Source organism: Melopsittacus undulatus, chromosome 13 (genome assembly GCF_012275295.1).
Source record: "Melopsittacus undulatus isolate bMelUnd1 chromosome 13, bMelUnd1.mat.Z, whole genome shotgun sequence".
Taxonomy (NCBI): domain Eukaryota; kingdom Metazoa; phylum Chordata; class Aves; order Psittaciformes; family Psittaculidae; genus Melopsittacus; species Melopsittacus undulatus.
Window position 1 is genome coordinate 5,911,353 of NC_047539.1, and position 24,029 is coordinate 5,935,381.

At 52.2% G+C, this 24,029-nt stretch overlaps 2 protein-coding genes across 2 annotated transcripts; both read left to right on the top strand.

The window, feature by feature from the left end:
• The first annotated feature begins 750 nt into the window (after window positions 1-750).
• PRPF8 (pre-mRNA processing factor 8) lies at window positions 751-20,066 on the top strand. The gene is made up of 43 exons (XM_005154357.3): window positions 751-817; window positions 907-1,016; window positions 1,090-1,258; window positions 2,290-2,454; window positions 2,553-2,771; window positions 3,362-3,574; window positions 3,847-3,972; window positions 4,050-4,155; window positions 4,635-4,825; window positions 5,018-5,137; window positions 5,216-5,405; window positions 5,550-5,669; window positions 5,952-6,086; window positions 6,197-6,326; window positions 6,693-6,889; window positions 6,997-7,203; window positions 7,292-7,455; window positions 7,699-7,825; window positions 7,943-8,135; window positions 8,455-8,642; window positions 8,831-9,069; window positions 9,571-9,717; window positions 9,882-10,092; window positions 10,425-10,541; window positions 10,624-10,871; window positions 11,057-11,236; window positions 11,691-11,826; window positions 12,431-12,600; window positions 12,909-13,038; window positions 13,214-13,360; window positions 13,602-13,762; window positions 14,409-14,600; window positions 15,190-15,427; window positions 15,540-15,668; window positions 16,237-16,350; window positions 16,464-16,637; window positions 16,880-17,073; window positions 17,717-17,956; window positions 18,038-18,179; window positions 18,473-18,613; window positions 18,765-18,904; window positions 19,064-19,266; window positions 19,778-20,066. Exons 2-43 carry the CDS (start codon window positions 917-919, stop codon window positions 19,930-19,932), a joined length of 7,008 nt encoding a protein of 2,335 aa, XP_005154414.1. The 5' UTR covers window positions 751-817; window positions 907-916; the 3' UTR covers window positions 19,933-20,066.
• A 73-nt stretch (window positions 20,067-20,139) lies between these two features.
• RILP (Rab interacting lysosomal protein) lies at window positions 20,140-23,708 on the top strand. The gene is made up of 8 exons (XM_031053719.2): window positions 20,140-20,340; window positions 20,701-20,824; window positions 20,897-21,018; window positions 21,129-21,320; window positions 21,515-21,678; window positions 21,766-21,888; window positions 22,785-22,862; window positions 22,958-23,708. Exons 1-8 carry the CDS (start codon window positions 20,143-20,145, stop codon window positions 23,106-23,108), a joined length of 1,152 nt encoding a protein of 383 aa, XP_030909579.2. The 5' UTR covers window positions 20,140-20,142; the 3' UTR covers window positions 23,109-23,708.
• Window positions 23,709-24,029: the final 321 nt, after the last annotated feature.

Below are 24,029 nucleotides of genomic sequence, written 5' to 3' on the forward strand. Positions count from 1 at the left end.
TGTTGGTGTCTGGGTTTGCTGCTTCCCAAGGTGAGGTGTGCTCCTGTCCGCAGACAGACAGGGATTTCCCTTTGCTTTGAGCCATTTACACCCAGTCTTTCAGGAGCGGCTCCATCATTAGCACAGCAATGTCCTCCAGCGTCTGCCTGGGTTCTGTTATGTGGATGTCGTCTACCCCAGGCATATAGCATCATGGAATGGTTTGGGTTGAAGGGACCTTAAAGCTCATCCAGCTCCAACCCCTTCCACTGGAGCAGCTGCTCCAAGCCCCTGTGTCCAACCTGGCCTTGAGCACTGCCAGGGATGGGGCAGCCACAGCTTCTCTGGGCACCCTGTGCCAGCGCCTCAGCACCCTCACAGGGAACAGCTTCTGCCTTGTACCCACCCTCCCCAGACCCGCATGGGACCCACACATCGCCCCATAGGGACCCATAGCGGGTCCGTGCCCCGCCCCATAGCACCTTCTTTACCGCTTGCCGCACAGTGCCCCCTATAGGTAGCACCGGGTAATCTGCGCCAGGCGTTGTCCAATCAGGACCGGCACCGCGCACCGTCGTCACCTCTCTCCACCAATCAAAAGCAAGAAGGGGCGGGACCGGACCAAACCGGCCATCCCACGGCAACTACGCTCCGGAACAGCTCCCATTCCTCTTCCCGCCCTTGATCCCGCCTCCTCCGCATTCTGATAGGCTGCGCCTGCAGCCTCCGAAAGCTGATTGGATAATCCCGCTCCGTGCGCGGCCCGGCCACATCCGGGTCTCCGAGGCTCTGTGGTGGCGCTGGGCCGCCATTGTGGTGCGGAGGAGCGGGGCTGACGGTGAGGGGGGTTCGGGGGGCCCGGGGGTACCGGTGCCATGGTGGGGGTGTCCCCGTCCGTGCGCTGAGCCCTTCTCCATCCCCGTGCAGGTGCCTCGCCATGGCCGCCGTGTTCCCGTACCGCGGCGGCTGCGCTCCGGTGCCCACGCCGATGGCGCCGCTGCCCGACTACATGTCTGAGGAGAAGCTGCAGGAGAAAGGTGGGTGCGGGCCCTGCGCGGCCCCCGAGCCGCTGGGGCAGCGGCTGATGCGGCCTGGTCTGTGTCCCTGCAGCCCGCAAGTGGCAGCAGCTGCAGGCCAAGCGCTATGCGGAGAAGAGGAAGTTCGGGTTCGTGGACGCGCAGAAGGAGGACATGCCCCCCGAGCACGTCCGCAAGATCATCCGCGACCACGGCGACATGACCAACAGGAAGTTCCGGCACGACAAGCGGGTCTACCTGGGGTAAGGCAGCCCCTGGTGCTGTGTGTGGCACGCAGGGAGCTGGTCCGAGGCCTTTGCTGCCTGGTTGAAGCTCATTGAGCATTGTTGGAGGGTGTTTCCAAAGGGTTTTCCGTGTCATAGAACCATAGAATAGTTGGGGTTGGAAAGGACCTTAAGATCATCTAGTTCCAACCCCTCTGCCATGGGCAGGGACACCTCACACTAAACCATGGCACCCAAGGCTCTGTCCAGCCTGGTCTTGAACACTGCCAGGGATGCAGCGTTCACAACCTCCCCGGGCAACCCATTCCAGTGCCTCACCACCCTAATAGTAAAGAACTTCTTCATTAGATCCAATCTAAACCTCCCCTGTTTAGGTTTTAACCCATCACCCCTTGTCCTATCACTACAGTCCCTAATGAATAGTCCCTCCCCAGCATCCCTGTAGGCCCCCTTGAGATACTGGAAGGCAGCTATGAGGTCTCCACACAGCCTTCTCCAGCCGTGTGTACAGAGCAGCTTGATGAGGATGGGATAATCGGTTCTATAAGCATAGCAGTGCAGAAGGGGGTCAGGGTAGGAAGTTGTTGCATTGAATTCAGGAGAAGAAGACTCCTCTGGTTAACACGTTGTCTTAGAAGAAGCCTGGGGGAGCGTATGAAGTAGCATGTGTATTTTTGCAGTGTTAAAAGGCATTGTGAGTGTTTGCTATTCTCATATAGAATAGAATTTATCTCATGCATGTTCTGTCCATTGCACTAATGTATCATTCACTGCCCATAAAACCTTCAGAAACTCATTGTTTTTATCTATAACACCCTTAATGTGTGCAATCTGTTGGAAGCCAGTAGAACACTTTTTGGTAGTGCAATGCATGAAGCACAAGGATAGTGTCCACAGTGCATGGATTTATCACTGGAGGCTTTTATGAGCAGGTTAGGTGAGCAGTTTCCAGCAGTGAAAGGTGTGGAGGTAATTTGGCTTGTGGCAGTGGATGGCTCTTCTCTTGAGAGTCCCTTCCAGCCCTCATTCTCCTTGATTCCTGATTGCAGTGCTCTCAAGTACATGCCCCATGCTGTGTTGAAGCTCTTGGAGAACATGCCCATGCCCTGGGAGCAAATCCGAGATGTTCCAGTCCTGTATCATATCACAGGAGCCATCTCTTTTGTGAATGAGATCCCCTGGGTCATAGAGCCCGTGTACATTGCCCAGTGGGGGTAAGTGCCTTCTTCCTTTGTCCTGGTGGGAACTCAGCAGCAAACATTTGTGCATCCATAATAAAAGTGATATTTAATGGCCTCTGTGGTTCCACCAGGTCGATGTGGATTATGATGAGGCGAGAGAAGAGGGATAGGCGTCACTTCAAGAGGATGAGATTCCCCCCGTTTGATGATGAAGAACCCCCTCTGGATTATGCTGATAACATCCTGGATGTGGAACCCCTGGAAGCCATTCAGCTTGAGCTGGATCCAGAGGAAGATGCCCCAGTGCTGGACTGGTTCTATGACCACCAGCCACTGAAAGACAACAGGAAGTATGTGCCTCTGGTACCACAATTCATTGAGAGGGGAAATCCAGATGTGCTACATAAGTTACCTATACATAGCAGTATATAACCTTTGGTTGTGTTATGCTGGGCTATGTGTGATGGTGGTGGGGGGAGAAAAGCCTTCCTTCAAGGATGAGAGGGAGAACCTGCTTGTAAAGCTGTTCCTCTTGTCTGCAGCTTCTAGCAATGGGACATAAGGCTTCACTGTCCAGAAGGACTGCTGCCCATTTAACCGCTAACACTGATGCTTCTTACCATGCCATAAGGATGACATCTTATCTAGTTGCAGTTTGAATTGATGTCTGCCGGTACTGCATGTGTGTTGTGTGTCAGTTTGGGTATGGAGGAGGAGAGAAACTGGAGCAGTCAGTATTTTCTGGGCAGATGAAGTCTGTAGTGGTCTTCAGCAGTCCTGCAGCCTCTCTTTCTGTCTGAAGGGGCCCATGTGCTAGCTGTCCTTCTTGTTTTCTGCAAATGATGGGTCATGAAAGGTGTTTGGTTATTTCTGGTCCTTTGGTAAAGGCCCAGTTGTCTTCTGGCAGTGAACTGAGTGTCTGTGCTTGGTTCTTTCCCAGGTATGTGAACGGTTCAACATACCAGCGCTGGCAGTTCACTCTCCCCATGATGTCCACACTGTACCGTTTGGCCAACCAGCTGCTCACTGACCTTGTGGATGACAACTACTTCTATCTGTTTGACCTGAAAGCTTTCTTTACCTCCAAGGCACTGAACATGGCTATTCCTGGAGGTCCCAAGTTTGAGCCTCTTGTTAGAGACATCAATCTTCAGTAAGTGTTGGGTTTAGGAGGAAGGATAAGTGGTTATCTGGAAAGGGCTCGAGGGTTAATCTGTTGTCTGGTGTCTTTCCTTGTGTGAGCTATTTCTGGGTCTTCACTCTCTTTAGCATTAAGTCTGTGATGTGCTTGGTGCTCTGGACACTAAATGGTTGTTAGTGTGAAGAGAAGCCTAAAGGAAAAGCATTGATACCATGTTTTCAATCAAAAATGTTTGCCTTCCTGTCCCCTGAATGCTCATGTAGCCATTTTGTGTCTCTTTTAAGGGATGAAGACTGGAACGAATTTAATGACATCAACAAAATTATCATCAGGCAGCCAATCAGGACAGAGTACAAAATTGCTTTCCCATACCTGTACAATAACCTGCCACACCATGTTCACCTGACCTGGTGAGTGCAGTGCCCTCCAGAACAGGGAGAGGAGGGGGCAGCTGTCAGGATGCTCTAATGCATATTTTGTGTTGCAGGTATCATACTCCAAATGTTGTCTTCATTAAAACAGAAGATCCTGATCTCCCAGCTTTTTACTTTGATCCACTGATCAACCCCATTTCACACAGACATTCCGTCAAGGTGAGTTGCTGTTGAGGAGAGCCAGTGGTAAACCTGACTGCGTGGAAGTGATGGGGCTTTAGCATCTTGCTTGTAACCTTGCTTCTGATAGCAGCACACAGGAGTAAGTATGAGCCCTTTCACTGAAAACTCCATGGTTGTCATTGTAGTCATTTCCTACTTCTGGGGCTGCACAAAGCTGTCTCCTTTGATCTCTGTAGGATAAAGCCTAATGTCAAAGTACTGTTTTGGAGGCTTCTGATAGGTTATATATCTTTCTAGTTCCTCTTGGTGTATTCATGGAGCTGAACTCAAGCCATGAGTTACCTCTGTACCACCTAACTCAGCGTCTAGTAGCCAGAGTTTGCCTTGTACAATGCTTTTTGCTTCTCTGATACTCGGCACTGTCCCACTTCTTCCATGAGAGCAAAGTGTTCTTGGTTAACTTGGAAAACTGAGCTGGAAGAACCAGGAAACAGTGTGGTGCTTCTGCATTTCAGAGTCAGGAACCGCTGCCTGATGATGATGAAGAGTTTGAGTTGCCAGAGTTTGTGGAACCTTTCCTGAAGGATACCCCACTGTACACGGATAACACAGCCAATGGCATTGCCCTGCTGTGGGCACCACGGCCCTTCAACTTGAGGTCTGGGAGGACACGCAGAGCTCTTGATATCCCACTGGTCAAGAACTGGTGAGTTATTTCCTAGGAAGCTGTTCTAGTGATCGTGACATTGTTATCTTGAGTGACAGTTGTCATCTTACAATGAAAATACAGACTTTCTGTGGTGATTGGTGTCTAGAGGTTTTAGGAGAGTTTCTGCAGGTGATTTGTGCTCTAAAGAATGTGGGTTACCTGAATAAATGAGGTTTGGTTTGTCCCTAGGTACCGTGAGCACTGCCCAGCAGGCCAGCCAGTGAAAGTGCGAGTCTCGTATCAGAAGCTACTGAAATACTATGTTCTGAATGCTCTCAAGCACAGACCTCCCAAGGCCCAGAAGAAGAGGTAAAGGGGGGTCTGTTCAGTGGGGAACTGCTCATGCGTGATGGGGTTCAGCTGATTTATCATCTCTGCTCTCTCCAGGTACCTGTTCCGCTCCTTCAAGGCTACAAAGTTTTTCCAGTCCACGAAGCTGGACTGGGTGGAGGTTGGCCTGCAGGTGTGTCGCCAGGGCTACAACATGCTGAACTTGCTGATCCACAGAAAGAACCTGAACTACCTTCACTTGGATTACAACTTCAACCTGAAGCCCGTGAAGACCCTCACCACTAAGGTATCCGTCCATATGCTGTATGTATGAGTAAGGTTTACCTCGAGATTAAGTAGCTAGCACTAGCTGTGCATATTGTGCAGACTGACCAAATTGAAGCTGTTTCACTCATATTGTTGCATCAGTTCTGGGTTTTCTCTCTTCCAGGAAAGGAAAAAGTCTCGCTTCGGTAACGCTTTCCATCTGTGCAGAGAGGTTCTGCGGCTCACTAAGCTGGTGGTGGACAGCCATGTCCAGTACAGACTTGGAAATGTGGATGCATTTCAGGTAGGCTCATTTTTATATTGCTTGTATTGTCTTTTTAAGGTAAAGAGGGGAAATTAAGGGGAATTTCTGGGCTGGCTTCTATAGGATGTCGCAGTGTAAGAGAGGTGGGAACAGTGAAAGCATGCAGCATTGCATGACGTTCTTTTACCCTGGTTTATAAGAACTGATCCTTGTATGAGTCAGTGTTAGGAGCTTTATATGGCCTAATACCCTCTGCTCATGGCTGTAAAATAACCCTGAGGCAATGCATATGTTTGTTGTTATCTGTGCCCTGTGTTTCAGTTGGCGGATGGTTTGCAGTACATCTTTGCTCACGTGGGTCAGCTGACAGGAATGTACCGGTACAAGTACAAACTGATGAGACAGATTCGTATGTGCAAGGACCTGAAACATCTCATCTACTACAGGTTTAACACAGTAAGTTCCACCTTTCCTCGTGATGATGACCTCATGTAAACTGAGCAACAGGGCAGGGATCATGGAGTGTCAGTAAGTGACCTGCTCTTCCCATGTCTCTGCTCTTCCAGGGGCCTGTGGGCAAAGGTCCTGGCTGTGGCTTCTGGGCTCCAGGCTGGAGAGTGTGGCTGTTCTTCATGAGGGGCATCACACCACTGCTGGAACGCTGGCTGGGGAATCTGCTGGCCAGGCAGTTTGAAGGTCAGCACACTGTGTAAAGCTTGGATGTGGGAGGCGTGTGTGGTAAAGATTAATACTGCTTGCTTCCCAGCTCCAACTCCAGTTTTCTGTTCCTGGTCGTGATCTGTATGTGTGCTCCATTTCAATCCATATTTTAGAGCTCTTATGAAACTATTGCCCCTAGAATAGGTTCCAAATGCAAGTGGGGTTCCCTTCTCCATAGCACTATAGGATCTAAAGCCCCCTGATCATCTACTCCAAATTCATCAGTGGTATAGCAGTGTAATTTCTTCAGATACCCTGCACCTCTGCACATTTCCATACTGGGAAGAAAGAGGAGCACTGCCCAGTAATGTCAGAACTGCTGAAGTACTTTGCTCTTTCCAGGCCGTCACTCCAAGGGTGTAGCAAAGACTGTCACAAAGCAGCGTGTGGAGTCTCACTTTGACCTGGAGCTTAGGGCAGCTGTTATGCATGACATCCTGGACATGATGCCAGAAGGAATCAAACAGAACAAAGCCAGAACCATCCTGCAGCATCTGAGTGAGGCTTGGCGGTGCTGGAAGGCCAATATTCCCTGGAAGGTAAGTCTGCTGCTTGGCCTTCTGGTTCAATTTGAGTATCTCCCAGTTGGAACTGCTCTTCTGAAGGTTCCCACTCCTGCATCCCTCAAGTTACTGTCCCTCCCCAGGTGCCAGGGCTGCCAACTCCTATTGAGAACATGATCCTGAGGTACGTGAAGGCAAAAGCTGACTGGTGGACAAACACAGCTCACTACAACAGGGAGCGGATCCGTCGCGGTGCCACCGTAGACAAAACAGTCTGTAAGAAGAATCTGGGCCGACTGACCAGGCTCTACTTGAAAGCAGAGCAGGAACGGCAGCACAATTACCTGAAGGTATTTCTGTCCTGCCTGAGGTGGCTGAAATTGGTGCTGTTTTCATAGGGAAGCTTTCACTGACCAGTGCTGGTGGTTTCGTTTGCAGGATGGGCCTTACATCACTGCGGAAGAGGCTGTGGCTGTCTACACAACCACAGTGCACTGGCTGGAAAGCAGGAGGTTCTCACCCATTCCTTTCCCTCCGCTGTCCTACAAACATGACACCAAGTTGCTCATATTAGCCCTGGAGAGGCTGAAGGAAGCTTACAGGTAAGCAGTGGGAAATGATTGCAGGGACAGATACCTGTACTGGGAAAGGCATCTGAAGCTATTTTGTTAGCTGTTAATCCTGGAATGGGCAACATCAGTACTGTAAGCTTGGGGATGTGGACTGTGAAGAGTGACAAATCTTACCTTGATTTGCTTAATTGAACAGTATCTTTCATCAGTTTAATGTGGTGGCTGTTAGTTTGTTCACGTTTAGGTGCCTGACCTGTTCTTTCTCACTTCCAGTGTGAAATCTCGCCTGAACCAGTCACAGAGAGAGGAGTTGGGCTTGATTGAACAGGCTTATGATAACCCTCATGAAGCTCTGTCCAGAATCAAACGACACCTTTTAACTCAGAGAGCCTTCAAGGAGGTAAATGTCCTGCTGAAAACCAGACCATACTCAAAAGTTACACTGTTTTCAGAAACTTAAATGGTGCTAACTCTGTTCTGTCAGCTGTAAGCCTCAGTTTTGCCTCTTCTTTTTTAGGTGGGTATTGAGTTCATGGATCTTTACAGCCACTTAGTTCCTGTTTATGATGTTGAGCCCTTGGAGAAGATCACAGATGCTTATTTGGATCAGTACTTGTGGTATGAAGCTGATAAGCGAAGACTCTTCCCTCCATGGATCAAACCTGCTGACACTGAACCTCCTCCACTGTTGGTGTACAAGTGGTGCCAAGGTTAGTGGGGTCTTGTGTTCCATGCAAAAATGAGTTTTCTTATGGGAAGCTTGCTTCATTTTAAGTCGACTTGGGAACTGAGTTTTCATATTTGCAACTTGCAGTCAATAGTCATTGCAATCAGACACTATATTTTATAGGTTAATACATTTAGGTATATACTGGAGGAGGATAAGAACCTCCCTAGCATGTGATGGACTTACATATTTATGTTCTGGATAGACTGGAGGGACCAGAGACTGAAAAATTAGGCATTACAGGAAGTATGTTGTGCACTCTGACGTGTCACATAAAATGATACGCATGTTTATCTCCCCAGGCATTAATAATCTGCAAGATGTTTGGGAAACAAGTGAAGGTGAATGCAACGTGATGCTGGAGTCTCGATTTGAGAAGATGTATGAGAAGATTGACCTGACGTTGCTCAACAGGCTGCTGCGTCTTATCGTTGATCACAACATTGCTGACTACATGACAGCCAAGAACAACGTGGTGATCAACTACAAGGTGATGCTTGCTATCAGGACTGTAACATGGAGAGGTTCTGGACCCATGGGGGGATGAGTGGACACAAGACTTGCCAGAGAAGTGATGAGGGAATAAGAAAGCCCTTCTGGGTCCTGGTAAAGAGCAGCTGCTCAGGGAAAAGGTCTTTGATGTGTCGTGACACTCACAATTCCCTTTTATTTCCTCAGGACATGAATCACACAAACTCCTATGGGATTATTCGTGGGCTGCAGTTTGCTTCCTTCATTGTCCAGTATTATGGGCTTGTGATGGACCTGCTGGTGCTGGGTCTGCACCGTGCCAGTGAAATGGCTGGGCCTCCCCAGATGCCAAATGACTTCCTCAGCTTCCAAGACATTGCCACTGAGGTGGCCCATCCCATTCGCCTCTTCTGTAGATACATTGACCGTATTCACATCTTCTTCAGGTGAGACCCTGCTTCCCTCAGGTGAACTGCTGTCCTGGCATCTTGCAGCAGATGCTGTTGAAGTGGGGATTAGTGTGCTCCTACTCCAGGTTTTTGCCCAGAAAGATTAGGAATATTGGAATTTACAGACCTCCCAGAACAGCTGGGTGTCCACATGCCTCCTCTTGCTTTCTCAGTTCACTGTCCTGCAGCATCACTTGACCAGCAGAAAAACAACGTCATGTGCTCTATTCTTGCAGATTTTCCACTGCTAAAATAAGCCTTTTGTGGCTTCCCAGCAAGTGGACATGGGATTTTATGTCTGTTCATGGAAAAATAACCCAAATAGTCATGGGCTGTTGTAAGCTAATGAAACTGAAGCTGCCTTCAGTGGGAGGATACAGAAAATGGGTCATCACCTTCAAACATGCTGTGGGAAACAGCAATCCATAAGCAAGTCTTTATCTGTCTGGTGTTATGAGAAGTTAGTCATGTAACTCCAGATCTTCTGCGTGCTTCCAGGTTTACAGCAGATGAGGCAAGAGACTTGATTCAGCGCTACCTGACAGAGCATCCAGATCCCAACAACGAGAACATTGTAGGCTACAACAACAAGAAGTGCTGGCCTCGGGATGCTCGGATGCGCCTCATGAAACACGATGTGAACCTGTAAGTGCTGTATTAGCTGTAATAAATAACAGTTTGAGACTGGTAGGAAGAAAGGTAAGAATAGGTGAGGGGTCTGTGCTGTGGTTCTGACAGAGTGATAGGTGGTGGAGCTCTGGTGTTTCCCTTCACTAACAGCCTGTCACTGTGCACATCTTGTTTTCCAGAGGGCGTGCTGTATTCTGGGATATCAAGAACCGTTTGCCTCGCTCTGTCACCACAGTACAGTGGGAGAACAGTTTCGTATCAGTTTACAGCAAGGATAACCCCAATTTGCTGTTTAACATGTGTGGGTTTGAGTGCCGCATCCTGCCCAAGTGCCGCACCAGCTATGAGGAGTTCACCCACAAGGATGGTGTCTGGAACCTGCAGAATGAGGTAGGGTGAGGGTTTGACAGCGTGGGAGAGCAATCCCTGTGTGCCCTGTCCCTGGCATCAAAGCAGAGCTTGTAACTGCCTATGGGAGGGGGATAGCTGCTATTTGCCAACTGCATGACTGGGACCACAAATGACCTCAGTATGAATTTTCCTTGCTGGGAAGGATGGAAAAGCCTTGGCTGGGGGTGATGGGGGCCCAGAAGGTGCAGAGGTGCTGTTCAGCCTCTTCTCCTCCCTGTGTTACATAAATGCCTGATGGCAGGAGCTTATCTTATTGTCTGTATTAGAGAGAGGGCCCCTAGGAAGGAACTGATGGGGCTGTGCTCTTGCAGGTCACCAAGGAGCGCACAGCTCAGTGCTTCCTGCGTGTGGATGATGAGTCTATGCAGAGGTTCCATAACAGAGTGAGGCAGATCCTCATGGCATCTGGCTCCACAACCTTCACTAAGGTAAGGTGGGAGGGAGATGGGTGTCAGAGCTTTCTGCAGATGCTTGGAGAAGCTGAGAACTGATCTTTGCTTTCCTTTTTAGATTGTCAATAAATGGAATACAGCTCTCATTGGCTTGATGACCTATTTCCGAGAAGCTGTTGTAAATACCCAGGAATTGCTTGATTTGCTGGTGAAGTGTGAGAATAAAATCCAGACTCGAATCAAAATTGGTCTGAATTCCAAAATGCCCAGTCGTTTCCCACCAGTGGTGTTTTACACCCCTAAAGAGCTGGGGGGGCTTGGCATGCTCTCCATGGGCCACGTTCTCATCCCACAGTCTGACCTGAGGTGAGTTGTGCTGCTCTTATGCCTGCATGGAATGAGTGTTCTGTTGGACACTCTTTCCCATAAAAATACCTGATTCTGCTGAACCCATGCCATGTTAAAGAGGTGTTGCCTCTACAGCAGGAAATGTCAATGTGACCTGTAAAGTCCTATTGCTCCTACTTCATTCTTGTGCTTCTCTGCTCCAGGTGGTCCAAGCAGACTGATGTTGGCATCACTCACTTCCGCTCAGGAATGAGTCACGAGGAGGACCAGCTCATCCCCAATCTGTATCGTTACATCCAGCCATGGGAAAGTGAATTCATTGACTCTCAGAGAGTGTGGGCAGAATACGCCCTGAAGAGGCAAGAGGCGATAGCCCAGAACAGGTGTGTGTCAGTGTGCAGTCAGATGGCTGTGTGTGAGGACAGGCAGTGGTGTGAAGTCCTGCACTGTCTCGGTGTTCTGGAGACCTGTGATACGTGCCACAGGCTGCCTGCAAAACTTCTGTCTTACCTCTGGAGGAGGTGTGGATTCTGCATGGAGAAGATCCATCAGTGGCACAGTTCAAGGGAAGTGGTGGTGCCAGAAGCTGACGCCAGGCCCATTTGAAGTTATTTCTACACACTTACAAGGGCAGCCTCTTTTGGCTGTTTGACACCAGCACGTTCATAGCAATGGCTGCGGGCACTTTGCTGAGCCTCTTAGTGCTTGGCATTGTAGAACATCTTCCAGAGCCCCAAGGACTCTGCTGTTCCTGTCATCTCCTCTCCTGAAGATGCTCATTAATGAATTGCTGTAACACTGAGAGGTAACAAAGAGTGGGGATTTTGTTTATTCCAGGCGTCTGACACTGGAGGATCTGGAGGACTCATGGGACAGGGGAATTCCTCGTATCAACACCCTCTTCCAGAAGGACCGGCACACCCTCGCTTATGATAAAGGATGGAGAGTCAGGACTGACTTCAAACAGTATCAGGTATGGACTGGGAATTTCTCTGGCTGAGTGTGAGGATTAAGCACCTGTTCCAGGCCATGTCCTTTCAGTCTGCATGATTGTGAGTGCACTTCCTTGTCTGCCTGCTGCAGGAAGAACTTTTAGAGCCAGGTGTTGGGACTGGTAGAGGCTGCTGAAAACCGGATGCTCCAAAGTCTGTAGCTAGCTGCTTTTGAAGTGTTTGGATGGATTACAGTGTCTTGGGGAATGCCACTCTTTGTGCTACTGAGCATTACAAGAGATCAGTTCTGGAGAGGGGCAAATAGGCCCCAAAAGAAACATTCCAAAATCTGAAGTTTTAATAGCAGTGGAAAAATTCATTATTTAAAACCTGTAATGATAGCTCTGTAGAAGGTCAGTCCCTGAAAGATCATCATCATCATCATCTTTCTACCCAGTCTGAATTGCATAGCAGTGCTGACTGCACTCATGTTGTAGGTGAGCTCTGTCCTCCAGGACAGAAGGCATGAGGCTTTGCACTTGGTCTCTGACATTATCATCCTCATGGTCTTGGTTCCTACAATGAGTGCAGCCAGGTTAAAAGATCTGAATACAGAGCTGCTCACTCGTCTGCTCTTGTCCCCAGGTCCTGAAACAGAACCCGTTCTGGTGGACGCATCAGCGCCACGATGGCAAACTCTGGAACCTGAACAACTACCGCACAGACATGATCCAGGCACTTGGTGGGGTGGAAGGAATCCTGGAGCACACTCTCTTCAAGGGCACTTACTTCCCCACATGGGAGGGTCTCTTCTGGTAAGAGAAGCCTTGAGGTTGCCTTGTCTTGTAAGTTTGGTGGCCAGGAGGAGTCCTTGGCTCAAGATGTACTGATTCTGTTGAGCCTTTTCCTGTTTTCAGTCATCACTTGAGCACACTGTGTATGCAGCTCAGTCAGGAGAGTACCTGAGGCTGGGCTATAGCTGAACTTCAGCATGTGAATCCATGTCTTTACATGAAACAATCTTCCCCATTTGTTCTGTGTGTGTTCCCTGCCTCTGTTACTTGTCCCTTATTTCTGCCAACTGCCATGTTCCACATCTTATGCAACTGATTGCCCTTCCCAGGGAGAAGGCCAGTGGCTTTGAGGAGTCTATGAAATGGAAGAAGCTGACAAACGCCCAGAGGTCGGGTTTGAACCAAATTCCAAACAGAAGATTCACCCTGTGGTGGTCTCCTACCATTAACAGAGCCAATGTAAGTACCTGGAGTTTGTACCTGTAGGAACTGCCACTGGAATAAGAGCAGTGAATCGATCTAACTGTTCAGAACATGTCTTACAGATGAACTAAACCTCTTTACCAGCAGTTGTTCTGTATTGTAAACTTCATCAGTGATGTTGCTTGTTCTCACAGCTGCTTTTCCTTTGCAGGTGTACGTTGGGTTCCAGGTGCAGCTGGATTTGACAGGCATCTTTATGCACGGCAAGATCCCCACCCTGAAGATTTCTCTCATCCAGATTTTCCGAGCTCACCTGTGGCAAAAGATCCATGAGAGCATCGTAATGGATTTGTGCCAGGTGAGCAGTGTGTTTGCTTGCTTTGTTTCTGTGCAGTGCACGTATGCTCCTCATGTACCAATGGCCTCCTGCTAGTAACAGACTGTCCCAGGGCTGTAGCAGGCCTAGCACTTCTTCCCTAGTTGACAGAGAAGGGGAGGAGATGGGATTTTCCTGGGTGCCTGTTTTAGTTCTGTAGTGAGCATAGATTCTTCAGCAAGGCTGCTTGAACAGGACTCATCTTTGACTGCCTTTTCCCCAGGTGTTTGACCAAGAGCTGGATGCTCTGGAGATTGAGACAGTGCAGAAAGAGACAATCCATCCCAGGAAGTCATACAAGATGAATTCCTCGTGTGCAGATATCCTTCTCTTTGCTTCCTATAAGTGGAATGTGTCACGTCCATCGTTGCTTGCAGATTCCAAGTGAGTGTTTTCACTTTTCCCTCTCCTTGATCTTGCTGTGGAGCAGAGCTGCTGAGCCTATCATCCTGAACCAAAGCCTCTTTATATCTCTTGAGCACATAGGGTTGGTTTTCACTGGGGACACATGAGGACATGCCTGGCAAAGTCCCACGGTTGTTTGGGCAGATGCTTGCAGCACCTTCTAGCACAGTCTTAAACATGAAGACTCTTTGCTCCTGTTTTCTCTTTCAGTTAACCCTTCCTCTGAGCCAGAGCTCAGGAGCTCTGAAGTGTTCTTCAGGAAACCCCACAAAGCTGTGGTGTCCTAGGGCCAGAATTTGGAGTGAATTAGACCCAAATCTGTGCCTGTGCTGTGTTCAGTTTGCCTGAATCCCCAGCAGACAATCCCTAGGGGAGATGACCCTCATGACTGCACAGTAGAGGAGTAACTGCTGCTCTGTCTAACCCTGCAGCTGAACCCCATTGTCTGAGGGTTTCTCTTAACTGCTTCTGCATCCAGCTGCTGTGTGAAGGGAGTAGTAGAGTCCCTTTCCAGGATGGTTTGCAGATAGCAGCTGGCTTCAGAAGATATCTCTGTCAAAGACACATAGCAACTGCAAGAGAGCTTTGTGCAAGATTAAGTTGTTCTGGCTTGCTTTCCCCTTAGGGATGTGATGGACAGCACCACCACTCAGAAGTACTGGATCGATATCCAGCTGCGCTGGGGAGATTACGATTCCCATGATATCGAGCGCTACGCCAGAGCCAAGTTCTTGGACTACACTACAGACAACATGAGTATCTACCCATCTCCTACTGGTGTACTTATTGCCATTGATCTGGCCTATAACTTGCACAGGTGAGATCTTGAAGTGTAATTGGTAGCCTGTGGCTGTGTCTTAGTGTCTCCAAACTGGGTTGTATTCTAGGGAGGAGAATGAGGGGAGAAAGCAGCAGCTGGAGGGCTGCAGTGAATGGGATAAGACACCTAGTCAGCCCTGTCAGGTTGACGTATGTCTGCTCCTTCCACAATAATGGTTCTCTTCTCCCAGCTCACTAAGAATTTGTTTTCTTAGGAGATGAGACTGTTGTTGGAGCTGAAGGGCAGGCCTTGTATTAAGGCTCCCCATACATGGGGACAGTTGTTCTTCACTTGTAAGGGGAAGATTTCAACTCCCAGCAAGCAGGCTTCTGCTCCAGTATACTTGTTAGAGGACATGCAACTTTTCTGGGGCTGCAGCATGCATGTGCTGTGGCTTCCCACTGGGAGGAGGTGTAGGAAAGAGCAGTGGATAAGCAGCTCCCAAGGACACAGGAAGACAAAACATACCGTAGTACTCAGCAGGCAGAAAGGTGCCTGTCTGCTGCATGGAAAGATGGGTGGCTGTTGCCTGTGCATCTCACAGCTGATGGCAACAACTGCATCTTCTGTTTGTTCTCTTCTTCAGTGCTTATGGGAACTGGTTCCCTGGGAGCAAACCTCTGATCCAGCAGGCGATGGCCAAGATCATGAAAGCAAATCCTGCCCTCTATGTGCTGAGAGAACGAATCCGCAAGGGGCTGCAGCTGTACTCATCTGAGCCCACAGAGCCATACCTCTCCTCCCAGAACTATGGAGAGCTCTTCTCCAACCAGATCATCTGGTTTGTGGATGACACCAATGTGTACAGAGTGACCATCCACAAGGTGAGGCCAGAGGAGTATTGGGGGGAAGGACAGGGACTGTCCATGTCCTGTGCTCAGGGTGGTTGTGGAGGCTTTGTCTCCCTCTGCTTCTGACCTTTGTTTGTTTTTGCAGACTTTTGAAGGGAATTTGACCACAAAACCCATCAATGGGGCCATTTTCATCTTCAATCCCAGAACTGGACAGCTCTTCCTGAAGATCATCCATACTTCTGTGTGGGCAGGACAGAAACGTCTAGGACAGGTAGGGCCTGGCTGCTGCTGTGCTTTGGGCTGGGAGCTGGGGCTGGGCTCTGACTGCTTGGACACTCACTTGAGCAGAAAGCAGCATGAGAATCTTCATCTTCCTGCCTCTTAACAAGTGTGGAGCTGCAGTGTCTGGTGTCTGACGTGTTCTCAGGGAAGCACTAGCATGGGATATAAAAGTAAAGGAAAGCAGGCATTGATGTTGCAAGGTTTTTGAGGCTCTGGGGTGTAAAGAGCTGACATCTTCAAGCAGGGCTTGAGAAACAGGGCTGTGCTCAGTGGTACAGCAAATCACATTGCACTTGGCTGTACATCCAGTGCAGGGACAAGACTCTCAGGTCTCAGGTGGTGTAGGCAGCTGTTTGTATAGAGCCAGTCAGGGGTAACTGAACTCCAGGAACAGGAACTTTGAGACCAGTAAGAGGGAAATGCTGGGCCTTGACACTGATCCGGAACAAGCTGTAAATTCCAGGTGTATTTATAGAATTTGGCTTGAGTGTCTCTAATTCCCATGGAGACACTGCTGTTTGCAGAGAGATGTCTCTAACCCTGCTGCCTTCCTGTAGCTGGCCAAGTGGAAGACTGCTGAAGAAGTGGCTGCCTTGATTCGATCGCTGCCTGTGGAGGAGCAGCCTAAGCAGATCATAGTGACACGGAAGGGCATGTTGGACCCACTAGAGGTAAGAATGCAGAAGATAGAGGACAAGACAGACCTGTGGTCCTGTGAAGGCCTTGATCTGGACCAGTGTTCTGTGGTAGTTGTGAGCTAATTCCTCCTCCTCATAAACCCCAGGTGCACTTGCTGGATTTCCCCAACATTGTGATCAAAGGCTCAGAGTTGCAGCTGCCCTTCCAGGCCTGTCTGAAAGTGGAAAAGTTTGGGGATCTTATCCTGAAGGCCACTGAACCCCAGATGGTTCTCTTCAATCTCTATGATGACTGGCTGAAAACCATCTCTTCCTACACGGTGAGCACAGCATGCCTAGGCTGCATTTTGCTTTGCCTCTGATGCATGAGGCAGGAGCCAAGGCTTCAGGGATCCTTCATAATTTGCTGCTTGGGAGCACTTGGCTCTGAGTCTGCCTGGATTTTCCTTCAGATTGATTCCATTGGCAATCCCCATGCAGTGTCCACATGCCCACAGTGCTGGACAAGGACCTTGTGTGTTTGTTTTCCCTGTTCTAACTGCATCTCTCTTTCTTCTCCAAGGCATTCTCTCGTCTGATTCTGATTCTCCGAGCGCTTCATGTGAATAACGATCGAGCCAAAGTCATTCTGAAGCCAGACAAGACAACCATAACAGAGCCTCACCACATCTGGCCAACCCTGACAGATGAGGAGTGGATCAAGGTGGAGGTGCAGCTGAAGGATCTCATCCTTGCTGACTATGGCAAGAAGAACAAGTAAGTCACTGTCCAGCTGCAATGATCCCGTCAGCTTTCCCTTCCTGCTCTAAAGACTGTGAACACAGTGCTGCTTGTGGACAGGTGAAGACTTACCCAAGGGCCTTTGCAGTGAACAGTCAGCTTTGTAGGGAAACTGGTTCTCATTACAGCATCATAGAATGATTTGGGTTGGAAAGGACCTTAAGATCATCCAGTTCCAAGCCCCTGTCGTGGACAGGGATGCCTCACACTAAACCAGGTCACCCAAGGCTCTGCCCAGCCTGGCTTTCGACACTGCCAGGGATGGAGTATTCACAACTTCTTTGGGCTGCCCATTCCAGTGCCTCAGCACCCTTACAGTAAAGAATTTCCTTATCTGCAACCTGAACCTCCCCTGTTTCAGTTAGAACCCATTGCCCCTTGTCCTATCACTGCAGTCCCTAAGGAAGAGTTACTATTCATTGCTTCCTCCTAAGGCAGATAAAAATGGCTGCACCAAACCTTTCTGATCCGTGCATCCTGTGATTTCCTCCCTCATGCCTATAAAGCTGTGGTCTCATTTTACACAGTGCCCCAAGTGGATGTTCTGAGCTTGTGCTTGAGTGATTGGGGTCTAGAATGTGCTTTGAAATGCCTGCGTTGGGTATTCTTCCTCTTCCAGTGTGAACGTTGCATCCCTGACACAGTCAGAGATCCGAGACATCATCCTGGGCATGGAGATCTCTGCCCCCTCGCAGCAGAGGCAGCAGATAGCCGAGATTGAGAAGCAAACCAAGGAGCAGTCCCAGCTCACAGCCACCCAGACCCGCACCGTGAACAAACACGGGGATGAAATCATCACCTCCACCACCAGCAACTACGAGACCCAGACGTTCTCCTCCAAGACCGAGTGGAGGGTCAGGTAGGCAAGCAGGCAGGGGAAGGTCGGAGGGCTCAGGAAGGGATCCGGGCACCCTTCAATCATCACCTCTCCTCTTCACAGAGCCATTTCTGCTGCCAACCTCCACCTGCGAACAAACCACATCTATGTTTCATCGGATGACATCAAGGAAACGGGTTACACATACATCCTGCCCAAGAATGTGTTGAAGAAATTCATCTGCATCTCTGATCTGCGGGCCCAGGTGAGCGTGCAGGGAGTCTGTGGCAGCTGCACCACACTCTGCTGGGGCACACACCGGTCCTGGGCAGTCAGGAAGTACTGGGGAGACAGACCCTGGTGATAGAGCTGAGCACACAAGTTCTAGATGGGTCTGGATGGTTTCTTGTGGGCCAGGCTTGAGGGGGAGCTCAGCATGTAACTGAACTGAGATGCTCTCCTGTAGTGAGAGCCTGTGGGCTGAGAGATCAGCTCCTGGCTCTCACACGGTCACACAGAGGTCTCTGCTAGGCTCCTAAGGCAGGTGTCTGTTGCTAGATTGCAGGTTACCTGTATGGAGTGAGCCCTCCTGATAACCCCCAGGTGAAGGAGATCCGGTGCATTGTGATGGTGCCCCAGTGGGGCACACACCAGACTGTGCACCTCCCAGGGCAGCTGCCACAGCATGAGTATCTCAAGGTGAGTGGAGCTGTTGGAGATGTGGGACTTGGAGAGCTCAGCCTGAGGTCAGCCTCATCTGGGAGCAGGCAAAGGGAAGCCTTTGCTCCCTGTGTGCTTGTTGCTCTGGTTTTAAATACCTTTTATTCCTCTCCCAAACTCTTTTTGTCAGGAAATGGAGCCTCTGGGGTGGATTCACACCCAACCAAATGAGTCCCCTCAGCTCTCGCCGCAGGATGTCACCACCCATGCCAAGGTCATGGCTGACAACCCCTCCTGGGATGGGGAGAAGACCATCATCATCACCTGCAGGTGAGAGGCAGGATGCTTTTTGGGCCCTCTCTGCTAAGCTGCAGTGCTTGGGAACATGCTGAGGTCTCAGTATGGGGCAGGAAGGGAGTGTTGGGTCGTTCCTGTTTCCCTGTTCTGATCCCCTGGATCAATCTGACTTCCCCCATCTCTTCCTCCCAGTTTTACACCAGGCTCCTGCACGCTGACAGCCTACAAACTGACCCCGAGTGGCTATGAGTGGGGCAGGCAGAACACGGACAAGGGGAACAACCCCAAGGGCTACCTCCCATCCCATTACGAGCGGGTGCAGATGCTGCTCTCTGATCGCTTCCTTGGCTTCTTCATGGTCCCAGCACAAGGGTCCTGGAACTACAACTTCATGGGTGAGCTTCCCTGCTGGGAGAGTGGCAGGAGGGGAGGCAGTGGGGATAGCTTGGGGCCCCCAGAACAAGAGGGACGTGGAGCTGTTGGAGCAAGGCCGTGGAGCTGCTGCGAGGGCTGGAGCAGCTCTGCTCTGGAGCCAGGCTGAGAGAGCTGAGCTGGGGCAGCCTGGACAAGAGAAGGCTCCTGAAGGGGAGACCTGAGAGCAGCTCCAGTGCCTGAAGGGGCTGCAGGAAACCTGGAGAGGGGCCTGGAACAAGGGATGCAGGGACAGGCCAAGGGGAATGGCTTTAACCTGCCTGAGGGGAGACCGAGATGAGGTTGGAACTGGATGAGCTTTAAGGCCCCTTCCAACCCCAACCAGTCTATGATGCTATGAGAAGGAAATAGCTCTTCAGGGATGTGTTCTTTAAGCATGATCTGCTTTAAAGATCGTTGTGTGAGGGTACAGGGCTTCTACCATCAGTGGTGGAGGCAGCAGCCCTCAGGTGGGTGACGATCTCTCTCCCCCAGGTGTCCGCCACGACCCCAACATGAAGTACGAGCTGCAGCTCGCCAACCCCAAGGAATTCTACCACGAGGTCCATCGCCCTTCCCACTTCCTCAACTTCGCCCTGCTGCAGGAAGGGGAGGTCTACTCCGCCGACCGGGAGGACCTCTACGCTTAGCGCTGCCCTCGCCCCGGCTCCTCGTACTGTTGATATTCAACAGCGTGTGTGTTGTGCGGCCCCGTTCCCCCTGCCCCGGCCCCGCTCCCCCTTGTACCCCTCCAATCCCTCAATAAATTTTGTTACGAACGGGATCGCAACCGGACGGGGCGGCCCCGGACGGGGCGGGACAAGGGGAGGAGGAGGAGGAGGAGGAACGAGGTCGGGGCCATGGCGGAGGCGCTGCGCAGGTCCCCGCCGCCCGTTTACCGCATGGCCGAGGCGCTGGGGGCCGAGCTGCGCCGCCTCTCCGCCCGCTTCGGGCCCGATGCCGTGGCCGGGCTGGTGCCGGTTGTCGTGCGGCTGCTGGAGCTGCTGGAGGCGCAGGGGGATCCTGCGGCAGCCGAGGCGGAGGCCCCCGAAGCGGAGGTGAGCGGGGGATGAGGGCTCGGGGCCGGACTCCTTCGGGGTCCCCTCGGCGGTGGGGCAGGAGCCGCCGGTGGGGCTTGGCTGGCCCCGGCCCTTGGGGCTCTCAGCCGGCTGTCCCTTGTACCCGTGGGGGTGGCTCTGAGCCGGCTGTCCCTGTTCCCATGGGGTGGCTCTGGCGTGGGTGTCCCTATCCCTTATGGGATGATTCTAACCTGGCTGTCCCTATCCCCTATGGGATGGCTCTGACCTGGCTGTCCCCTATGGGATGGCTCTGACCTGGCTTTCCCTATCACCTATGGGATGGCTCTGACCTGGCTGCCCCCATCTCCTATGGGATGGCTCTGACTGGGCCGTCCCCAGGACCCGGAGCAGCAGCTGTGGGAGGCTGAGCGCCGGGAGCGCGCCCTGCGTGTGCGCCTGTCCCACCTGGAGGAGCAGAACTGGCAGCTCCTGGGGCAGCTTGTGGAGAACCAGTCCCAGGAAGGTGGGTGCCGGGGTCAGGGGGGGCCGTGGGTACCAGGGCTGCTCATCCCCATCCACGTGTGTCTGTGCCCAGATAACGTGGCACGCACGGAGCGGGAGGTGATGCTGCGGCTCAAGGAGGTGGTGGACAAGCAGCGGGATGAGCTCCGTGCCCAGGCCCATGAGATCGTCTGCAAGAGCCGAGACCTGGAGGCGGTGAGCGGATGGGGTGCGAAGGGTCTGGGGACCCCGTCAGTGTGGGTGTCCCTGTCTGGGGGCTCAGCGGTGCTGCTGTCCCCTCACTCCATGCTCCCCATGCCCTCCAGCTGCAGGAGCAGCTGCAGCGCTTCATGGCCAGGAACGAGGAGCTGCGGCACAAGGTGGCCGTGGTGCAGGCGCAGCTCAGGAGTGTGCTGGAGAAGAACTCGGACCTGGAGGCTGCGATGCTGCAGATCCAGAGGGGAGTGAGCAGGAGGGGCAGGGACACCTCCGAGATCCAGCAGCCGAAGCCCAGCCTGGTGAGTGCGAGCCTGAGCTGATGGCAGGGAAAGCCAAGTGGGACTTCAAGGCTGAGGAAGGTTTGCTGTGTGTGGTGATGGGCTCCAGCAGCTTCATTCCCGAGACATTCCCATCTGCCTGTGCACAGCACCCGGCCATGGGGTGGGCACTCAGGGGTCTTTGCCTCCTGCTGACCTGTTTTCCACCCCTCCAGGAGGAAGCTCCATCCCCCCCGGAGGAGCCACAGCACCAGGATGCAGGCAGGAGCCCTGCTCACTGCTGCTTCTCCAAGGAGGAGCTGCAGCAGATCCTGCAGGAGCGGAATGAGCTCAAGACCAACCTGTTCCTGGTGCAAGAGGAGCTGGCTTATTACCAGCGGTGAGTCCCGTCCCCCCTGCAGCCCATGGCCCATCAGAGCCTGCCCTCAGGTGCCAAGCTCTCCATTCACTTGGCTGCCTATTCCAGGGAGCTGCTGAACGAGGAGAGGATTCCCAGCCTCTTCTTGGATGCGATGAAGTCAACGATCAAAAGGCAGAGGAAGAAAATCAGGGCCAAAATGCTGGGAACGATGGAGGAGGCAGAGAGCAAGTGAGTCCAGGCCTGCTCCATCCACCCTGCAAGGGAATTCCCCAGGCATGGAGCTGCCTCCTCCCTGCTTCCAGCTGGAGCTCAAAGCTTTAACGCCTGCAGCTGATGCCTTGCTCTGGCTTGACCCTGGGGCTGGGCTCTTTGCTGCACCTCTCATCACCCAGACCCCCGTGGTCTGTCCAAACACCTCCCATCCCTGGATGCGGCAAAGGGGAGGTGAGGTGGTGGCCATGGGATTGCTGCTGTGGGTGCTGTGGTTGGAGGCTGCTCAATGAGAGCCATTGAAGATGACAGCAGAGATGCTCCCTGGAGGCTCTGCAGGACACTCACGGGCACCCCTGGCTCCACCAGCCTTGGGCAGCACCTTACTGGGCACCAGCCCCAGCTCTGCCTGTGCACTGGTGATGGGGGGAGCTGGATCCCACTGCCTTTTGGGGGCTTTAATAAAGGTCTGGAGGGGGCTGAGCTCTCCTGTGCTGCTGAAGCCTGCTGCTTGCTTGTGTTGGGGTCTCTGCTGGCGGCAGGGGGGTTGAGCCTGGTGAGGATGGCTGCTGCCATAGGGATGCTGCATCTCCAACGTTCCCTGTTCCCTGCAAGGCCAGGATGTCCCCAGCTCGGTCCCACAGTGCTGACTGTTGGGCTGCTCCCCCCAGATGAGCATTTGCTACATGGGGTCGGTTGCTCAGGATGGGGCAACCGGGGCCACGTCATTGAGCAAGCACCGGGGCTTGAAGCTGGGGGCTGAAGAGCCTTGAGCTCCTGCAGGCAGGGCTGTGGGATGAGACCATCACCGTGGCCTTGTGGCAGGGCACAGCTCTGCTCCGGGGGTCCCTGGCTCTGCTTGGCTTGAGGGGGTCTCCTCCAGTGCCGAGCCTGTAACCCCGTTTGTGCTGCAGCGATGAAGATGAGGGCTCCTGCGCCACAGGCTCTGTGGATGCTCATCCTCATCCTCCCGAATCCAGGATTAGGAGCTTGTAAGTTTGCTGGGAAAGCCGAGGGGGAGGTTGGGATTCCAGCACATTCCCTGGGAAGAGCTCTCCCCCACGGCTGTTATCTGCTCTCTCTGCAGCTTCGGGTTCTGGTATCAGGACAGCAGCAAAGATCCCCCCACATCCAGCAGCCCCAGAGCCTGGGAAGTCATCGACTCCCTGGAATCGCAGCTGGAGCCGGAGGGTGATCCCAGTGCCGGCTCCTCCGACAGAGCCACACCACCCCCCTGATCCCATGGGAATGGCCTCACTGCAGCACTTCCTGGTGGCACAGCAGCACTGGCTGCTTCCCCATGGCTGGTGATGGGGATGCCACGTGTGGAAAACCTACTGGGACACTTGGCTGTGGGTTTCCAGCCTGGATCAGCACCTCCAGGCATCTCTGCCCATCAGCCACCCTTCCACTGTGCCCATGGCTTAACCTGTGGGGGTCTCCAGTTCTCTGTGCCTGCAGCTCAGCACCACCGGGGTCTGCACCCTCTTCCCATCCACTCGTGCCTCTTTCCATCAAACACCTCTCCCACATCCTGCCCCATTTGGATGGGGTTCATCCCTGCAATGTGAAGGTGGAGTTGGGGTATCCGGCATCAGCACACGGCTGGAAGGGGCTGCACACACTGCAGTAGGGGTCCGGATGCTCCCCGAGCTGGGAGCAGCTGGGATCAGCACCATCAGTGCCACTCTGTGCCCTTCTGTACTGGGACCTCTTCCTGCTGCTGTTGGGACCTGGAAGCCAGGAACAATCCTCATGTTCCCAGGGAAGCATCAATCCCTTCAGGTGCTTTAGAACAGGAGCTGGAAATAAATCAGTCCCGTTTCTCCTCCGAGGTACCCACTGCTTGGGATGATGCTGCTGGAATTCCATCCCTGTCCATCACTTTCCATGCAAAGGCTGATGCTTTCAGTGGGTCAGCTCCAATGGGAACACGGCTCCATGGGCGCAGTGCTGGGTATGGAGGAGTTAAGTGTGAGGAGCAGCTTCCAGCCTGGGTTATCCCCCCCGGCTGAGCTGGCTTTGGGTAGGAAAAAGGTGTTTCCTGTGCATCTGCTGACACAGCTCCTGGGGACAGGGAGAGGTGGGACAGGGGCCAGCAGCGGTTCAAAGGGAACACCGTGTCCCCATAGGGAATGTGGGGCACCCCACTTAGCTCC